At 39.9% G+C, this 21,125-nt stretch overlaps 1 protein-coding gene across 1 annotated transcript in view; it reads left to right on the forward strand.

Annotated features, from left to right (window-relative positions):
• Positions 1-21,125, forward strand: part of PIEZO2 (piezo type mechanosensitive ion channel component 2) — a gene marked incomplete at both ends in the record, with an annotated part of 316,577 nt that overhangs the window by 142,393 nt on the left and 153,059 nt on the right. The window contains one exon of the mRNA XM_082499215.1: positions 9,214-9,256. Within this exon, the coding sequence (XP_082355341.1) occupies positions 9,214-9,256 (43 nt within the window). The remainder of the gene's footprint in view (positions 1-9,213; positions 9,257-21,125) is intronic.

Consider the following 21,125-nt stretch of genomic DNA (forward strand, 5'->3'; position numbering starts at 1 on the left):
CCCTCACCGCCTTCTGTTTCCCTCAATTTTTGTGCCTGTTCTGTTTTCCCCGAGCAGCTTAGTAGCTATACAGTTGACTGTCTCTTGACTGAGAGGAATGGGAGCTGGAAGGTAGGAGAGCTTTGCCCTTCCAGTTCTCACAGACTAGACCTTTGGGAAAATTTGAGTGAAATCACAGAATTGTCAGGTCTGCAAAGACAAAGAAAATGAAAACAGAAGAAAACCTTTGTTCAGCACATACGTGTTTATATTTGTCAGCTGAAGGCATCGTATATAAGGTATATTTATATTTCCTAGGGAGGAAAAGTAACATCTGTTGGAAGCATATCCCTCTCCTGGGTTGTTCGAGCCTCTGTGCCTGCTTCACACTACTGCCCAGAGGAGCACGTCCTTCTGCATCCAGATTTCTCTTCTGAAGACACCTCTGGGAATGGGTCAGCTTTCGTGTCCCAAATGTCTCGCTGCCTGGTGTGGTCACTGCTGCCTTCTCTTAATGGCATGCAAACAGAAGGAGAGTTTGAAAGTGCTGTTTTCTGCTTCTGTGGAAGGTGGTTTGCTAAGGTCGTACACATCTCAAGCCAGTCTTCTGAAGTTTATTCTGGATATTGTCCTTCACACGTCACTTAAGGTCTTTCTGTCTAGTGTCATTTTAGCCACTGAAACAATCTGGGTATTTTTGCTAAAAAATTTGAATATGGGCCTGTCTGCAGGCCTAGCAACAATGAGTTGCCGTCTTCGTCACACTATGTGAGTGTTTCCATAATTTGTGAGGAAAATAGTGTGAATGAAATTGTTCTTTATCATCTTTAGAAAAAGCTATGTGAAAAAAATAAGCAATTTCAGAGGAAAGGCATGCATTACAAAATGTTAGTGGAGTCAAAGATACCACCACTAGAATTCTGGTTTTCTGACATCTTAATGTTCCTCCTTTTTCTGTGCAAGTTTTCCTAGTTTCCTATGCTTATTTCCGTCATCCATAACTTCTTGTATATGGATGTGCTACTGAAGACATACTTGTTATTTATCTCCCCCTCCCCATATTGTCTATGCTGCAGAATTCGGGAATAAACATTTGCCCACCTCTCCCGATGAGACAAAAAGAGAAAATGAGACAATGAAAAGCAAATTCCGTGCACTGGCACACTGCATGTATTCATCACTGCGGGAAACTAGGTCGACATTATTATTCATAACACTATATTATGTTACAATAAAACTAGGCAGAGGGTAGCTCTAGAAATTGGAAGGATGCCTGTCAATTACACTCTGAAGTGAAAAACTTGCCTCTGAGATACGATTTAGCAGACAGAGCAGTGTTGGTTGGGGAGGGAGAGGAGAGGAGAGGATTTCTCTGCCAACAAAAATGGAGAAAAATCTCATTTTCTTCAGGTTTATGTAAAATAAAACTTACTACAAGTTTTCTTTAAGTTCTTTTGCTTTTACTTAAAACTCCAAAGCAAAGCCGGTCTTCCATAATTGAAAAAGGGCCCATTTCATTATTATTTGGCCTCCTTTCTGAAGGAACTTTGATGCTCTTAAACTCAGTGGCTCTCTGACTTGAAGTTGACACCCCCCTGGCAATGGAAGGAAATGTTGCCTTCCTTTGAGCCTGCTCCTCAGAGCCCTGACACCCTTTTCTGCTGTAAATAGGAATAAGAGATGAATTATATCCGTAGACCGTCTGATTCTTTCCCACTTTACTCCTGCAGTGTGATTCTGTGCTGGGGACCCACAAAGTTCTGCTTTGCACAGTGTGCAAAGTCCTTTTCCTCATCCTTTCTTGCAGTGGTCTCCTGTCACGGGGAAGGGGGAGCAGGTCTGTTTAAAAAGCAAAAGTAAAAGACGCCGGAATTAATTCAGATCTCCAGTATCCTTGGAAATCTGGGTTAAAACCCTCCAACCAACCGTTACAGCAGACAAATAGATAAATAATAGATTAAGCAACAATAACAAAAAGTTTTCCATTAACTAGCTGTCTCAGGTTTCATCTGAAACACATTCCCCAAAGATTTTCTAGTGCTGTGGGTCTTGCTGTTTTGCTGCCTTGTTCAGGAAACAAATTTGAAGTGAAATAAGGTAAAATAAAAGTGATTTTAAGAATGTGTGTGTTTCAGGGGAAGATTTCCTATAAGTGTTTTTGATATGCTATTATGTCATTATTCATATAAAAGCTATGGAACCTGTCATCCTTGTGAAAAAGCTGATTTTAAAAAAAGGTGAAGCAATTCAGCCAATTTAAATTGGCCTTGTTACCTGTGTATCATTTTAAACAAATATGGCATAGAAGAACAAATGTAGAAAGTACTTTCCCAATTTTTCCAAGTTATTATTTCTTCCACGCATCTCTTAACTTGCTGTTTACTTTGCGGTCACCTTCAGGTATAAAATGGTGTGTGTGATTCTCATATAAAAATACATAAACTTTGCATTGAAAACAAGCAGTGTACCATTTAAAGTTTTAAGTTCTGAAACTTTTTCTTCCTCTGCTCCCATTCTCCCCAGAGGAATTATCCACAGAACACTGCACCTCAGTATTTTATTACTGGGGTAGAAATAACAGCTGTTGTTTACAGTACTGAAAAACAGATTTTTTTTTTTACTATTTCTTATTGCTGTTTGTTTCCATTTCAGACAAACTATCAAATCCCCTTAACTCAATGCATATCTTTCCAGTTATTTATATAGACTTTGGATCAGGCTCAGGGACACCGGTCTGACCATCACACAAAGTGAGCTGGGATCTGTCCCTGCCTCCATTTGGCACAGTCTGACCAGTGAGCAGCGAGACGCTGAATCACTTATGTCCCAGGTGCACTAGGGAGTATTTCACATCATGTTATCTACCTTAAGTTAAATGATCGATTTTAAAAGAAATCCTCCTCCAGCCCTCCAATTCTGGTGCTAATCAAGATCAATACAAAGAATATGGATTAGGCCTGTGGAGCAGCTGCTTTTAGGGTCCCGCTTATCTGTGGGAGCTTTGCTGGCCCTTCTGGGCTCCCAGAGCTCCCAGCGAAGCTGCAGACTCAAAGAGGTGACTGCCAGATATGCCGTTAATCGCTTTACCGTAGCTGTGGTCTCCTTAATACTCGTTTTAAAGCAATATGCATCTCTGTGCACACACACACAGTCATAGTGTCAGTACTATTACACTTTGCTCTATATTCCTAGTTTGCTCGATTTATTAGTAAAAGTTCCCACTCATTACAATCTCCGTAGAGGGGAAGTAGTGTTTTTGATGATGATTATTTTTCCGGTTAACATGGAATGAGTCAAGATTTATTTTTTAATACGAAAGCAATTTTTGTATCTCATGATAATAATCTAATATTTTCCTCACGAGAGAAAATACGCAATAAATCTTTCCCATGACATTATCGTGTAGGGATCAAATTTGTACTCTTTATTCAGTCAAAAACCTGTTGAAAGCTGGTATGAGTGGAAGGCAAGTAAAGACTTGCAACGTCTGGTCTTTGTTCTTGGTATGAGCTTTTTCTTGGTATGTATTTGGTAATCACTTTCTTCATCTAGCCACAATCCTAGACTGCTGGCCCTCCACTTCTATTTTACTGGTGGCTTTAGTCTCTTCAGTATGCACAGCACACCGTAACAGCCCAGATTTTTTCCCTTATTCCTTCTCCTTGAGAAGTTGTCTTAAAAATGAAATCATCTGCTGTTGTGCAATGTGCTGTTGTGCCTTTCAGAACCGGCTCCCTGGGGTTTCGTGGGCAGTGTGGTTGTGCTGAGCATCCAGTCCAACCCTGCTTGTACGTCAGGGCAGTAGAGAGGCTCCTGCTCACCGTAGCGGGTGGGATACAGTCCAGAAAACAATCCTAAGGGTGAGCACCCTGACCTGCCCCTTCATCCCTCGGGGTGACTGTAACTGGAGAGCTTTTCTGGGCACACTCCAGGACTGGGACTGGGAGCGGTGGGGTGAGCTGCATCTGCCTTAGTAAGCCGCACGGCGTGACGGGAGTGAAGCAATTTAGTGCAGAGTCCCTGGCTGCCACACGGGACATGTTTTGAGTGAGGTTTACTGTGGATTACCTCTGGTCTGGTCATGCGGACCGAATGCCCATTAGTGGTTGAAACACAGCAGTTGTGTCCTTGGGGTGTGGTTTAGTTTCATGTGAAAGGAATCCAGTTTGTGCACTCAGGAAAAAAAAAAAAAAATCAATGCAGTTACTATTCCAAGAATATCTACCTGTTTCTAACGTATCATAACAGGTTTATGTAGGTCACGCCTGCATGTAACTCTCATGAGCTAAATGTGACTGTGCTATGTCTGGTACCTTGCTAGTTCCTTCAGAGAGCCTGGGTGACTCTCTGTCATACCCCACTGACAGGCTCCAAAAAATTCTTTTACCTTTGAGTTGATGTAATTTACAGATATTTTGTCCTGTTCCAGTCTTTGAAGATCTTCATACTATTCCCGTTGTACACTCGAATTCTGACAGGCTCACTTCATGCTTATTGAACAATGTCAACCAATGTCTTTTGGTCCAATTAAGTCCTATTTTTCCCTCTGGTCCTTATGTCAGATCATAGTGAGAAAAAAAATGCAAGAATGATTATTCTTACTGTTAGCAAGCCTCAAGAGCAGAGCCACAGTCGTGTAGTTCTCAAAGTAGCCACTACCTCTGGAGGAATGAGAAGGTGGCAGGGTTGTGGCTAATCACTGTACATGGTCATAGGGACCACAGGTTCTATAGGGACCTTCATGCATACCTGTATGGGCATGGTATAGGAGGCATATGTTTTTTCTGTGTGTTTACAGTGCATTCTAGACTTCTCCCTGAACAGCTAACAGACCTCTGCTGTACTGGCAGACCGGGCATGATATGGGTCAAAGTGAACCTCCGCGAATGGCTGAAAATCACTTATCCAGTATTTTTCACCAACATTGGACACTTTTAAAATTCCGCTGGACCGGATGCTGGGCCCTCTTGTCTAGACTGTACTTTTGCCAAGAAAGGTTGGACTAGATGATCCTTGAGGTCCCTTCCAACCTGGTATTCTGTGATTCTATGACTGTGTTATTCTGTGTTTCTTGTAAGCCTACCACGGCACTTCAGCAGCTAGGCAACTTCATGGTTTGTAAAGGTGAGCCGCCTAGCAGTGGATTATGAGTCCTCTCATTCATAGCAGGCAGAGAGTTGTAACCAAACCAACCCAAATACGAAACTGCCATATAAATGAAAGCCTACCTGTCAAAGAAGACAACTTTTCATTGCAGAGAGATGGTTTTCATTTTATCTTACTAAATCTCATATTCTTATACTCTCATTCTTATGCTAGAATTTCATTGAGTGCATATGTGAGCACGATGTGCACTTTACCATTGTTCCGATTAAATGAGAGCAGTAATTCTGGAAGTACATTATGCTTCATCTTTTTGAAGAATTTTAAAGCTAGCGCTGTTAATGTGAAACAGAATCTTTGGAACAGATGAGAATGGTCTGGCACTCTGGAGCAAATATTTAGAACAAAAGCTTAATTACATGGGTACCAAATTAAGGCATTCTTGTAAACAGTTTTGGTATTTTTGGCATGGTGGTAAAAAGCAGAAAGGAAAGACAGGCCCAATTAACTTAGGGACTAAAGTGCAGCACTGGACTGATTCTGAAAGTCAACAGGTGAATGTTTTCCACAGTCCCAGCAGAGAGAAATACTGAATCGAATAGCCAAATTCCTATTGATTTCCTTGGGAGCAGGATCAAGTCTTTAATTTGAGAAAAACTCCTGTTTTGATTTTAATGAGAGTTACGTGACTTAAATCTTGTTTAATGTTTTGGAAGCACTGGGTAAGGTTTAAATCAAATAATAAGTTTTTTAGACTTTTAATAGCGTTATTCTTAGTGCTGCTGTTACCTCAGGGTATTTACTTTTGGCTGTTAGTGCAGTGTAGAAGTTGATACTATTGAGAATGGAATTGGCAAATCTTAAAACAGAATGTTTAGATCATAAACATTTTAAAATAAGACTCCATAAAAAAGATGTATATTTTTTTAATATGAAATGTTAGTTGTGTTCTTGGCAGGCTTTGCTTCAAAGGAGTCACATGCATTTCAAAGAGTGTTCTGCTAGCCAGCTGCAGCCAAAAGATTATTTCAAACCAGTGGAGACCCAATTCCCTTTTCTCTTTTGCTTTTTTCCCTCTCTCTCTCCTCTCTGTCTTCTGTTGGACTCCCTATATATCATACAACTGAAGCGTAGCCAATCATGGGGTGAAAAATTCATGCAACTAGTATACACAACAGTGGAAAGCATAGAAGCACTGACTAAAGATGCCAGTACTAGTCTGTGCTTTAAGAAGTACTGTTGAGATTTCTTTTCTTCAACACTCTTCAAATCTTCAGAGTTCAAAAACTGTTGAATACCCTTTCAGAGCCAGCAGGATTGCATAAACTATATGGATACATAGGAATTGCTTGCGTCTGCCTTGCACTTACCTGAGGAGTGGCGCAGTCGTCTTTGTAGCACTGACTTGATTCATCAGTGCTACATGAAACCAGATACACTCCAGGGGTGTGCAGAAGGTGGTGGGTTGGTGATATAACTCATAATAGGAGACGTTAATGGAGTGGTTCTTTATTTATCTCAATGAAAGGTTGATTGTTTATTGTGCTGCACATGATTTTTGGTTCTCGTGTTTAATTGAAATAGATGCGTGTGAGAATGTTTCTTGGCCTGCCTTAAAGATGTCTTTAGAGGACCTCTTTTTCTAGAATATGAACTTAGTGTTGATGAAAGGTATTGCGTGTAGGTAATTGTGCAGGCAGAAGTCTTGCCTCGCCTCGAGCAAACACAGGTGCCATAGTAGAAACTCCCTGTACTGATCAAACAATGTACATTGTTCAGTTATTCCAGAACAGAACTTGGCTCATTTTTTATTCCATAAACTGAAGATAGAGCTTTCTCCATCTCAGTTTTGAAGCCACTTACCATTGTGTACTCTGCTGGATATGGGTCTGAAATCCCTGACTGCTTTGGACTGAATGGGGACAGTTAGAAGTGTTTTTACGTTGATTACTGGCTGTAGCCATAACAGTCCTGAACAGAAAAGCTTTGTGTCCATTTCCCTAAAGTATCATTAGAAAATGGTTTTAGAGCCTTTCACTGAAAATATGTGTGTGACTGAAGTTTGAAGTGACTGGCGGTGAGAAATTGAATGAAGAAAGGGTTCCAGAAGAGTATAATGTGGTATACTGACCCCGTTTCGAACTGGCCATGAACCTCCCCCTTAACCAACCCGAAGCCCTCCTGTATAGAGTGAAATGTCAGACTTTGGTTGCTTTTAGGAGTGTATACTTTAATGTAGTTTCTTTTCCTCATTCTAAAAAACAGAGATTAAACCGAGGTATTTATTTTCTGCAGGCCCATGTTAACTTCATTCTTTGGCTGTCCAGTTAGGAACTATGAAGGAAGCCTTGCATGACACAGGCCTATAAGGAAATTAACTTTTGGGGTTTTAATTAATTTCAGTTTTTATTTGCTTAGTCTGTGATTTGCAAGCCAGACAGATAGTAGATAATATGGTACAGAAAAACTGTATCGTTACTTTAGAAATTCACCACATTCTCCTTGGGCTAAACTGGAAAGTTTAGTCAATTGAGCAGAAAGAATTCTGTTGCTAGGTTTAAAAAACAAACAAACAAACAAACAAACATAAAAACAAAACCTTAAACCCCAAAATTCTTAGAAGTTGAGTTTTTAGGTTCTTATCTAGATTGGCAGTAAGCGTCCCGAATTCAAGGATGAAAAGCATCTAGTAGGGCTTATTCAAGTATTTAACATGTTGCAGATTAGAGGTAAATACCATACTCCAAACACAGGAGGTCATTGATTTCCGAGCTGATACCTTTGACAGAATGGAAAGGTAACGCTGGTAAGAAATACATCTGAGGAGGTTTTTCTGATTGATAACGTTATGTCACCACTTTTCCCGTACTAATTTGCAAGTACAACTTGGATTGTCAGTGGAAAGAATGTAATCCATGATTTTGTTATCGTCTCTGTATGGGCACTTGCTGCACAATATGCATTTAATCCTGAAATTCTCCAGATTTAAATCAGACAAATTTGCTTTCCTCTGTGTCTTTCTGCTCTTTCTCAGTACTTCTCGGCAACATTGCTGCTTGTCTCTTGAGTTCCTCTGGTGCTACTAACTGTCGCTCACAGGGAATCTGTTTGTTCCTAATTTATATTTCACTTTAGGTGACGGACTGCCTCAGCAAAAGGAGTTACTGTCACTTCTCTGATTTCAGTTTAAGTATGATGAAGCATTCAAAAAGAAGCGTAGTTGCTTACGTTGCATGCAGTCCTGTTACATTTCCCACAGGAGTGTAAAAAGACAGAAAGCACGCTATGACCCGGCTTCGTGTCCTCCTACGTATTTGCCTTGCAGAACTGCATGACTTGAGATATTTATGCTCTCAGTAGCCCGTATTTATAATGGCCACATAACAGTAGCAAGAGACTGGCACTAAAACTGGCGCAAAAAACTACCTAGAGCTGAAAACTGATCAGCTAAAGCTTGCAGTGTGTGTGTGCGGGAAGGGGTATTTTTGAGAAAATCTAGGTAAAAGTTGTATTAAGTGCATCAGAAACACTGAGGGCAACTCTTTGGATGAGTTGCCCATTTGAGTAGTTTGTGGGACTGAGCTCTTGATTGTTTTGAGGAGGAGACCTTTGCAGCTGTTTGTTTGAAGACGAAGGGTTAAACAATAAAGCAGAAATACATCTTCGTGCTTTTTCTTAAAAATAAGAGGGCTGGATTTCAGAAGGAGCTGTAAAGCTTTCAGCAAGAATCAGGCAAACTCTAGTAGTAAAACGAAAAGCTGAAATGTGAAGAGTGCGTGATGTGAGATGCCAGCTCAGCGCTTTCAGGAGTCATGTACAGATCACGTTGCTGTCGGGGAGGAGACCACCCTTGGAATCGCAGTGAACTGTAGCAGTGACCGGCTGTTTTGCAGGGTAAAGGAGTTATATAGGCTGATACCTCTCCAGACAGTTATGTCACCCAGTGGTAGCCTCTCTTAACAGTTCTTTACTCTGGGGAAAAACAAATGTTATTTACAAGTACTTCTGTAGGGGTGGAAGAATCACGCTACTGTACAGATCCCAGCTGCACAAGGAAAGGAGAAGAGTAAGAGTGTTCATGCAATAAAGGTTCTTCACTGAGGGTCTTTGTTTTTTCTCCTTTTTGTGTAGGTTCAACATGGGAGAAAACATTACGGCAGATTGGTTTTGAAAGGTAAGCCATAAATTTGTTTCCTTACCAGTGCAAAAAGAAAAGGAGGGAAAACTGCATGGGCAAGTTTGCAGAATTATTTATTTGAGCTGATCAAATGTATCTATGATCTCAAATGTAGAGAGGAAGTCATGCAGTGCCATGCACACATATGTTCAGCTTTTCTGTTTATATCCTCTTCTCTTTCACCAGTCGTTCTGAAGCAACTTATTTGCCATATGAACTTGGCTCATCATTTTTTTTTGCTGGCAACTATATAGCATGCTAGTATTAAAAAAGGTGACACACTATTTGTGCAGAAGTCTTACTTATGAATGAAAATAGTGCTCTCGCTCATATTATTTTTTCCACGAAACTTCTAACCTGTGACATATTAGTTGACAAAAGTAAATGAAGTTGAAAGAGGACCAAAGCTGGCGGAGAGCTATTTAGCATCAGAGGAAAATTCAGAATTCAGCATTCCTCAAGTGCAAGAACTACTTGCAGCCAAACTTAACCACAACGTCATCATACCAGAAACATATGTCTCTCTTGGTAATTAAACTAGGCCAAGCCCAGTAAAGAGTGATCTGAGGTTGAGGTTCAGATGCTCAATCTCATGTTTATTCTTCCACAATTGATAAGCAGAAGAGTCTGCTCTCCGCTTGAATAAAGTTTCGCTGTTTTCCCTTAATAGAGTGCCTTGCAGTTGTACACCAATGTGCTTGGGTTGATGTTGACTGGGCAAGAAGGGATTTCTCTTCTTCATGTTGCATGCTGTGCACGCTGCCTGGGGCATCTCAGCAAACCCTACAGACAATCAGGCCTTTCGGAAGTCAATAAATGGCCATATAAATCATATGAAACCGAAAATTACTTACTTTCTTTCTCACAAACAGAAAGCAAGCTGCATATTTCTTCTGACCTTGATCTTACCCAAAGTTTTTATTACAACAAAACAAGTTTTTGTTACAAGACGACTGATAGTTAAGTTTAATTACCCTAACTCCTCCCTGTAATTAAGATTCTCGGATCTTGGCAGCAATATAGGAAAAGGTTTTTTGTATGTCATCCTTTTATAGGAGGATTCTGCTTAACTAACAGCATTTGAAGAAATAAATTTGTAAATACTTGGCTTTCTCTGATCTCCATCTAGAAATGTGGGACCTGAGGGAATGATTAAGTCTATCTCTAAATAGCTTCCAGGTCTCCAGCAGTTGTACTGCAGACCTGTGGTCTCTGAAAGGTGCTCACCCATCTCTTTATAAGAACATCTGTTTGAAGTGTCTAAGGAGATGCTAGTGTCCTAATGACTAGTAATTCTCTTTCTTTAGAAGGTGATTTTGAAAGCATCTCTGTTATGATCCTGAGTGAGTATTCACAGGGTCAGCCTGGTTTACTTGTTCATCTAAATATATTAGATTTCCATGTTAGACATTACATTTTCAAAAACTGAAGGACAGTGCTCTTTTCATCGTAGTAGACACAGAAACACATGGAAAGATTATGTTTTATTGTTATTCTCACAGCCATAAATATTACTCTGGTTCTTCAGAGGAAACATAGAAAGGCAAATCAGTTTTGAATGTGCCAAAGATCTGTCTTGGTGAAGGTTAGCTTTTCATTGGTACAGAGCTATCTTTGTAACTTTACAGGCTTGGGTAAGTTTAAAATATTACAGAATAATAAAACCACTTTTCCTCCACCAGATAATATATAGACGTCAAATTCATTTCTGTTGTAAATCTCTTGATACCTGTAAAGACTTTGGCCAAACATTTTTAAACAAACAAACAAACAAAAAAATAGCCATTTCATTGCCATATATTTTTGTCAGAACTTGAAAATCCAGACTGATATGGAATACTAACCATTGTGTAGCTGAGGAAACATGGGCATTTTCATTTCATAGCTTCTCACCAGTCAGAAATATTGTAAAACTTTAATCAGATCTCTAGATAAAGATCTGTCTCTCCTGCTGGCCCATAAGCTTAAAAAAGCCCCAGTGATATAGGCAACCAGAGTAGTAAATTGCAGTCAGTGTCAATATTTAGTAGTCCTGCATAAGTTTCTGATCAAAATTAATTTTAAAATGTTTCTGACTCAAATTTTTAATATTAGCAATTTTTAGAAGTTTTCAAAAATAATTTTAGAAAACATAAAGTGTACTATTTAACCTGCAGTTTCTGTTAAACCTGTGTGCAGATAGCATAAGACACAGTATTGATTGAAGGGAAAACTGTGATTCCATTTTGTTACAGCATCAGGGTAGGGGCTGTGGTTCATAAACATAAACTGGAGAAGATGGAGTGCCAAATCAAGAATCAGACTAGAAATTCCTTAATTGCAACACATTACTGGATGTTGTCTATTTAGAGATAGAGTGTTTTTAGCAGCACTGCAAAAAAAAATGGATATTAGTGAAAATTACACACTCTCAGTTGCTAAGTTTGATATTGTTGAGGGGTTCTTTTTAATAGGTTGTGCTTTTTTATCAAGTTACATCCAATTTGGTTTCTTGATGAGCATTTCATTCAGCATGATATCATACGTGTCTGAAGGGCACTACAGTAAAATATTGATTCTTTCATCGCCCCATTCTTCTTTTAAGATTACGAATTAGCACCTGCTGGTGCTGTTTGTCTCCATCAGAATGGAAAAAAGAGTAGTTTTGAGGAGTGCTAGAATGAATCGATACCTTGTCTCTATGGTTTGGAACTGCCAATGGAAAATCGTCAATTTTTTTAAGCTGAGTTCGTTAGAAATGCTGTTTGTGGCAAGTTCCAACTTGTGAGAAGTTTCAAAACAATAAGGAGAACCCACGCTACGTGCAATGTATGTACCACATGAAACATGGAGAATTCTTTATGGGCTGAATTACAGGTGAGAAGCCTTTCACCTGCAGGTGAGAGGAGGCGAGGATGTAGAAGAGATTACTGTGCAGATCCCATTATTGCCATTCTGGTCTGAAAATAAGAACGACTTTCAGATGGCACCTCTGTATCCTGAGAGATTGATTGTCACCCTGGAGTAACTTTAATTGAAGCAGCAGGTTAGTTAGCACGGATGGGGTGAAGTTTTCAATGTACCTGGCTTGCCATAATCATAGAAATAAACATGTTCTCTTATCAGCTTTTTCAGAGAACAGGCGAAGAGAAAGCAAGAAAAATAAAGTCCTTTAAACAGCTAGAACAATTAAGGTTTGGGGATTTTTTTGGTAATAATATTTATCTTCTTACCTGTTTTTTTAACACAAGCTTTTGTATGACGTGAATATATCAGCAATAACAAGTTGGTTGATTAAGAGATCCATGAGTAACCTATATATGAAGTCCAGCGTTAACTCCTTTATAGCAATATTTGCTTAATACCATATTACATGTGATTGCTTAAGATCCATATTTATTATGCCTTAAGGAATAATTACCAAAGTAAACAGAGGGATACATATTGCTATATGTAATGCTTCAATGCAGGAACTGCACTTAATTTACAGTCACAGAAGCAGAAATCCTACGTCTGCAGATCTCAAACCTGAGAGATTATTCTGGGGGTGTATCACTGTGTGCTTTTTCTAGTCTTATTCTCTTTGGTAAGCATCCCCTTATGGCCACCGATAGAGACGGGATAGAGGGCTACATCTATGTTAGGTCTGATCCCGTACAGCTGTTCTGGTATTATGTGTATCAACACTAAGAAGAGAAGCAGCAGCAGCACATGTTTTGCTATTTAAAAACATATTCTCTGCAAGCCGTTGACTTAGGCGCACCTGAGTCAGCTGTGAAATATCAATAGCATTTAAACGTGCTGTTTGAGCAAGGACATTCTTATTCAGGAGGAAGCAAGATTTTTAGGTACACAAAAAGAAAGACGTTCAAAGTAATGTCCTGAGGAGGAATGTGCTTTTGATTAAAAACTGGAAAATTCATATAAAATGTTCCTCTTAACAGGCTGTTCTAGAGTGGATTGGGGGACAGGAGATGCGGACACTCCGTTTACATTGCAGAAAATTAAGCCCAGATAATATACAGGTTATGTCATCACTGCTTTGTGGTTACGTGATGTTTATTCTGCAATAGTAGATTGTTTACACTGCTGTTGTCTTCATATCCTGAAAAACATAGAGGCACCAAGAGATCTGACTGCGAGGCTTTTATGTAAGCATTACTTGTGAGCTGAAGATGCTGCTTTTCAGCGCGAGAGAAATTAAAAATGCTGGAGCTTGAGTAAAGTAGGTTTATATGCAGGAAATGATGGGAGTTAAGAGCTTTTCAATTAAATGGAGTATGTGTGGGTTTGACAGATTTAAGTGAACGTCTATTGATTGTTTTTTGAGACATTACAAATAAGCTAATTGTAATATACTAGAGTAATCATCACCTTTGTCCAAGATGGTCTCGACTACAGTCCCTGACTGCATTTTCTGCAGAACATTTTGGAGAAATTTGGAGAATTATGCCAAATGTTAGCTTGTATTACGCTGTCCTAGAAGAAATATGGTTTAAAATGCTGAGCATGTGACAAGCATACCTGCATGTCAAGCAAACTGTCACCTTACATGGTTTCTTTAATAATCTTTAATAAGCCAAAGCAAGCAGATTTGTGGATAAATAGGATGCCCTTTTTTTGCCACTGTTAACCTGTGGATTATTTTTCATTATTGGTGTGTGTCTAGATGACACCCACATATTCATGGAAACATCTGGAAAGCAGTCAGCTCTGTTCTGCTTTGTTCCAAATATGACTAAAAACGTGTTTCAGAAGGCATAGTTCATCTCCCTGGCTTAAGACTTTTTTCAGTCACATGCGGGACCCAGTGGAAGTGGCTCACTCATACTCTCAAGTGAAATAGTTATGAAGAATTAACAGTGACTGTGCTTGTTTCCTGGCTACTCTGGCAATTAATAAGAGAGCTTAATGCACAAAGCCTGTTAAAATTCAAAAGGGAAGAGGATCGGGTCAATCATTGAGCTGGCCTTCTCCTGTAATGCGGTCCGTGGGGTCTTTCCGGGTCCATCCGGCTGGGATGGGGCTTGCAGCGCAGAGCCTGGAAAGACCCACAGCCAGTGTTGGGGAAACTGCCACTTACACACTCTAGAAAATGCAAACCAAAAGAAGGACTTTTTAAAAAAATCTAAATTTCTCTAATTTGAGCTGCCAGATGATGGAGTTTATGTCCTTGTCTAGTAGATTCAATAGCAATTACAGAAATGTCTTCTGTTGTTATGTATTTGTTGACCTAGAAATGATCTAATCATTTTAAAACTTTAAATGAATGGTGTTGGACCTTTTAAAACACACTGTCCTGCAGGGTTTCCAGACTTCCAGTCTTCCTCTTACTATTCTTCTCCGAGTTGAAATTTCTAATGTGACTAGTAACTACTCAGCTACAAACAGCGCAACTATTCCTTTTTTACATTTCTTCCCGCGGTGTTTCTCTCGTGTGTAATGCTTTACATTACGGTTCCACAAAACAGACTTAAGAATGATTTAATAACTGTTATTATATGTTAAGTAAATACCAACTGTTTTAAAAAATATATATTTGAAGAATAACAGATGTGTGGTTATTACACTTTTGGCAACATTCGATAAGTATGGTTTTCATAATAAATAGCTGTTTTAGCGACACAGAGAAAGGAACTTTTGAGCACCAATTTCTTAGTAAAATGTAATTATCTGAATTAAAAAAATGAGTTTTCTGTATTGAAGATACAACTTTTGTTTGGTTCACAGCTTCAAACTGATTCTGAAATTATTGGGTTTTTTTTTGATATGCAAAAATTTTTTATTAATTTGAGGTTACATCTTTATATGTGGAAAAGTATGTGACTTCCACTATACATAATGCTGATATTGTACCATTTGTACAGCAGCAGCATCTTTGCAGAAAGTGCAACATGCAGAATTCCAGATTCTGGCTAAAGTGATGCAGAGGGTGTTGGACAGTGAACGCTGCTTCTGTTAGTAAAGTACTGCTTATTGACTTGTGAGCTTGTTATGCTTTTTTTTTTTAAAATCCTTTTACTATTTCTGAAGAATGAAATAGTAGTTGGGGATTGGTAGCTCTCACACCTCAAGGAAAGGAAAGGGAAAGGAGATAGGAGCAGGGAAGGGAGTAAGACTGTCAAGGAAAGAGGAAGAGACCAAAAGATTCCTACGTCAAGGCCAGGCCCCAGATAAAAAGATTGGCTCCTGTTAAGATATAATCCAGATCTTCTATGTATTTCAGTAACTCCTTCAACTGCTCTTCTAATCACGAGGTGCTAAGGAGGACAATCTGCATTGTTTCTCTCTGAAGCAAAATAAACAAAACAGCCCCACATGACACAGGTAGGGAGACACAGCTTTCCCAGCAGACTCCAGCAGCAAGTTAGCTGTCATCGCTGAGAGATGCGTTTTCGTTCCTATGTTGGTCTCTCAGAGTAGACGGATGTCTGCTTTTGCAGCTGCTCCACACATGCCCCTGCTCAGTCTAGCCAAAAATATTGTGTATATCTTCCCTACCCCTTGCAGAGACTGAGAATTCAATTTCCGAAATCACTCGTGATGTGTGGTGAGCGCTGGAATCCAGACACATCAGAGGCGCTTCCCAAGCACCTCCTTCCAGGTCTAGGGTGCTAATTATGAGCCTACTGGTGATCTGTTTTCCCTCTTTCACCCATGCTTAGATTGCTTGTAACTTGCTGGGATATTTGCTTGGCCAGAGTTTCTCTGGGTGACATGTGAGGAGTAAACAGAAAGAAGAGAATACCGCTGGATTCTATAAATATTTATTATGCACAATTCTGGCTTGGAAATCCAAGTACCATATGGTTTTCTATAGTGGCATCTCCCACTCCTCCCCGCACTCTTCAGTGATTTAGTAAAAAGAATAAATATATGTTTGAAATATAAAGTCTTATCCTGATAGCGTGTTCCATGATTTCAAGCCCTTTCTTCACAAGCAGCTGAATCCTATAGCCCTTCCTTGGGCAAGGCTCCCATTGACATCATTTTGGGAGCATTGCCTCAGCCAGGGGCTGCAAGACGATGCAGGGTCTAATCCTCGAGATGTTATTTTTAAAGAAACAGTGCAGTCTGAATGTTCGGTGGATTGTTGGGGGTTTTTTTGGTTCTTTTTTTTTTTTTTTTTTTTGCAAATACTGAATAATTTGACTGTGGAAAGACAAGGAAAAATGGGTGCAGTGGTGCAATTGGAGGGACGTGGGGAGAGCCATGCCAGGTACCTCTCTCACCATTTTGGAAGAAAATACCCATAGTAGCCTGTGTGACTGTTTGGTCTCCTGTCCCACAAAGCACTTAAGCAAGTGCTTAAGTTTTGAGCACCCAGGCGCTCCCCCTGACTTCAAAAGTATTCTCTTTTACAGCTTACCATCCTTTAGTTGCTTCATATCAGAGAAATTAGATGAATTGATGTTTAATTTATACTTTCTGTAGCTGTGCCCCCTCAGGCCTTGCATGTGACAAGGGTCAGTTTACAGCATTCCTCAGCATTCTTGGCACATCTTTGTCTAATATATGGTGCCCATCATACTTTTGTAGGAATTAGTGAATGTGAATTTATTCTGCAGTGATTACAGTTACATATATCCTTTGAATAATACGGCAGATAAATGAAACGCAGGGAGCTGAGGAGATGGAACCAATTCCCCACCTTCTCTTGGGAGGCTGTGAATAAAAGAGCACTTTATTGCTTCTAACAGAATTGTTGTCTTCCGGGTGATATCTCAGTTTAGTTGTTTCTCTGTCTGGCTGTTACCTAATTGATAGGTAGGGATCTGGGGGCAGAGGACCACACCAGAAGGGCTTATTCATGTCCTTCCAGCCGCTACGCTGCACCTCTTTTCTCAAGGGGCGATGGACGGCGAGTGAGGGGGGCTTCCCACGCGCGTGCACTTGTCTCCAGGCAAAGGGCAGCACAGCATCCCAAGTCCCGGGAAGACGGGGGGACTGAGGTTGCTTTAATTTAATTTTCAAAGCTTCCCTCGTTTTGTTACTTCGTGGTGGCCGGGACGGTGGAATTTGTGCATGTGTGCACTGAAGTGTTCATGTTGTTTAGAGTGTGGGAAATGGGGAAGAAATGTGTTTTCAGTTTTATTTGATATATACTGCATGCCTGAGGTTCTATCTTAAATTGAGTTTTCTTCGCTGCTCTGACAAAAAGTGAGACTTTGAAATAAAAGTCTGAGTTACAGAGAAAGCCAGAATAAAAACTGGATTATATTTGCAAAGAACAAAAACATTGTTTAAAAAGATATGAAAAAACTGAAGTTTGTTTTTTTTTTTTTTTCCCCTAATACTGTGTCAGCTGAAATCTTTTAGTCAGTATTAAGTACTGAAATAGAAACACATTAAATCCAGTTTTAAGCCAGTTTAACTCTGTGGACTTTTTTCCAATGTCCACTTTTATTCCAACGTTGCTGAAAGCAGTGTGTAGTCAGCCCAGTGTGCTCAGGCACAGGTTACCGTGCGTAAAGCTTTTTCTGGTTGCCTGTTAACAAACAATACCCTGTATTGGACATGCCGTAGTAGCCCGTGAAGTAACCTAATCCCGTTGCTCCCACTGAGAAGGAAATAATTTTAGGACAGCCACCCTCGCCCCTACAGCGAGCATAATCTGAAATGAACTAGTAAATCCCCTGTTTTGGTCTGTTATCCCATTTACCACTTGTGTTTCATGGTGGCCTAAGAGCTGCGGCCTATGAAAAATTTCTGCTTTTAACTCCAGCCCTGGGCTGTATCTGTAAAGCCGGGCAGCCATTCCTGTTTCAGGGTCGTTTCATTCTCAGTATGGAAGGATCTTCAGGAAGGTTCCATCTATACGAACATCTCTCTCTTTTTTTGTGTTTGGTTTATTTTTTCCCCAGCAGCGTAGAGACCTGTGTACGAGCACTTGTATCAGGTGAGCGAGTACCCTACTCTTCAGGGGCAAATACAGCAGCTGTCACAGTTAACTCTTGAGACTCCTGCTTAGAATTTGATTAATCTTCTGCTTATTCCAAGGTATGGATTACATTCTGGTATTTGCCCAGCAGAAAAGGATCTGGGGGTGCTGGTCGGCAGCAGGCTCAATACGAGGCAGCAGTGTGCCCTGGCAGCCAGGAGGGCAAACCGCATCCTTGGGTGCTTCAGACACAGCATAACCAGCCGGTCAAAAGAGGGGATTATCCCACTCTATTCAGCATTGGTGCGCCCTCACCTTGAATACTGTGTGCAGTTCTGGGCCCCACAATTCAAGAAGGATGTGAAGATCCTTGAATGCATCCAGAGGAGGGCAACAAAGCTGGTGAAAGGGCTGGAAGGAACGTCCCATTAGAAGCGTCTGAAGACTCTGGGTTAGTCTAGTATGGAGGAAAGGAGGCTGAAGCATCACCTTATTGCTTTCTACAGCTTTCCAAGGAGAGGAAGCTGAGGGGGGAAAGTGCTGATCTCTTCTCTCTTCTCCCTGGGATGCAGTGATAGGATGCGTGGGAATGGTTCAAAGCTGCGTCTATCAGGGGAGGTTTAGACAGGACATTAGGAAGTGTTTCTTTACTGAAAGGGTGTTCAAGCGCTGGAACAGGCTTCCTAGAGAGGTGGTCAATGCCCCAGGCCTGTCAGTGTTTCAGAGGCGTTTGGGCAATGCCCTTAATTACATGCTTTAACTTTTGGTCAGCCCTGAAGTGGTCAGGCAGCTGGACGAGATGATCATTGCAGGTTCTCTTCCAACTGTTCTCTCTTCTCTTCTCTTCTCTTCTCTTCTCTTCTCTTCTCTTCTCTTCTCTTCTCTTCTCTTCTCTTCTCTTCTCTTCTCTTCTCTTCTCTTCTCTTCTCTTCTCTTCTCTTCTCTTCTCTTCTCTTCTCTTCTCTTCTCTTCTCTTCTCTTCTCTTCTCTTCTCTTCTCTTCTCTTCTTTCCTCTACCAGTGGTCTTTTTAGCGTACTTTTTAAACTTAAGCTAAATTTAAACTTAGGCTGGTTATAGGTAAAGCTGACTTTGAACAGATGTAATTTTCGCAAGTTTTGCAGTATACTAACCTGTATTTTGCAAAAAACCACATTTCTTCTTAACAATCATGTCATAGAATGTTTTTTAATATATTGTTAGTGATGGTTTTGTAGCCTTTGTGCTGCACACCTGTGAGATGGTAGATTCACTGAGACATTTTTATAGAATGTTTTAAGGAGATGATCACCATATGGCTAAAGACACCTAGACTAGTAATTACTTTCTTACTTCCCAGATTTTCTCAAAGGTGTCCTTATTTTAAAAAGTGATAAAACTATCTATCATGAAATATGTAAACATTCCCTAAATTAACTTCATTTGGTTTGCACAGATTTAAGAGATTTTCTAGGTTTTAATCCCCCATTTTTCTGTTTAAGCAATTATCTTAGCGGTAACATAAACAATCTCTACCTTAGATCATTCTGGTAATCATGGCTATTTCTAGAGCACATCACTGTAATATGCCAAGAAAGGTATTTCTGCTGGGTTGATTGCAGCTACTTTGACACCTTGTTTTTAAACAACACTGAAAGCAGCAATGTGAATTTTCTAGATGTCTGAACACACAGTCCTTAATTATATAAGCAACTCAGAAGATTTAAAGGGTATATCTCATGAGAGTAAACATTTTGGAAACAAGGCGAAAATTGATTGTTAGTACCGTAAATAAATAAACTAGATTTTAGAGAATATAGTTGATTCTCTAGAATTTAGAGAATTCTAAATTCTCTAACTTAAACAGAATTTAGATATTAAAAATCCAGGGTGGACATTACACCAGTTAGCCCAGACAGGTAGCCCAGAGGAAAATCACATCGTTTGTTGTACAAGTAAGGCACAGTTGTGCGATCACTATGTTTTAATCCTCTGTGTGGATAGACTAAAGGTCAAGAAGCCACTTAGTCACAGGACGTATGACAGTCCTGCTTCCTGCTCAGCCTCCTGTGCACCCACCAAAAGATCTGGTGTGCAAACATCCTGGAGGCAGAGCTCTTGCAGATAATGAATTTCTTAATCATGTGACATGCCTGTGATAAATCTCAAGTTCAACTCCATGTAGATGAGAACCACATCAGTGTTATTAATTACAAGATGCTTTATGAGTAGGCAAGTTCCCCACTTTTTTTCTTTTCTTCATTTTTTTTTTTTTTAAGTTACGGTTGTCGGGCCTGAGGTATCAAGTTGGATTTATCTCCAGACCTAATAGAGGAGCAGCAGTGCCAGTGTACACTTGCCAGTGGTCCTAATTCCTCACTTAGAGACTTTGTCTTACAGAGACGTGCAGTGATATCAAGACTACTTGATCTTAGGCAGATTTTGGCCAACTTGCTGAGCTTGGCAAAAGCGTTGGAAGAGTCTCTTCTCTTCAAAAAAAGGGGATTCTTGGATTCTGGGAACGTTAAAAATCAAACAATAACATTCTCAACTGTTTAAAAGCATCAAAATAACATCTTTCAAGTGCCTGAGTCACTTTGGGAGTTGGGTTTGTAACTCAAGCATCCTTATGACTCCTGAGCATTTTATCTGTAATCTTTCTCTTGCAAGTGCTGGGAACTTAGCTGAATCAACGTTGCGCTTCTCATTTTCTAAATGAAAGTGCTACCCAAATCGATTTCTCCTGCAGTATTTCAAAAGCCAAAACTCCACTAATCCTTTTCCTTGTTCTTTTTCTTTTTATAAAAAAGATCCACTTTTGCTGGAAATAGTCTTGCCTTAGTCCTATGCTTCCTAATATGCCTGATCCTAATATAATAACAATTTTACTACGTTAAGCAGTCTTCCTTCGTGCTTCGAGCATAAAATTTTAAATAGAAAAAACTGCTGAGGAGAAATCCATGTAAAAATTCTCTTGAGCTGTACTGTATTTAGGCATTATAGAATTCATCGTTTTTGCTTTTTCTTAA

The sequence above is a fragment of the Vanellus vanellus genome (assembly GCF_965231255.1).
Source record: "Vanellus vanellus genome assembly, chromosome: 2".
Taxonomy (NCBI): Eukaryota; Metazoa; Chordata; class Aves; order Charadriiformes; family Charadriidae; genus Vanellus; species Vanellus vanellus.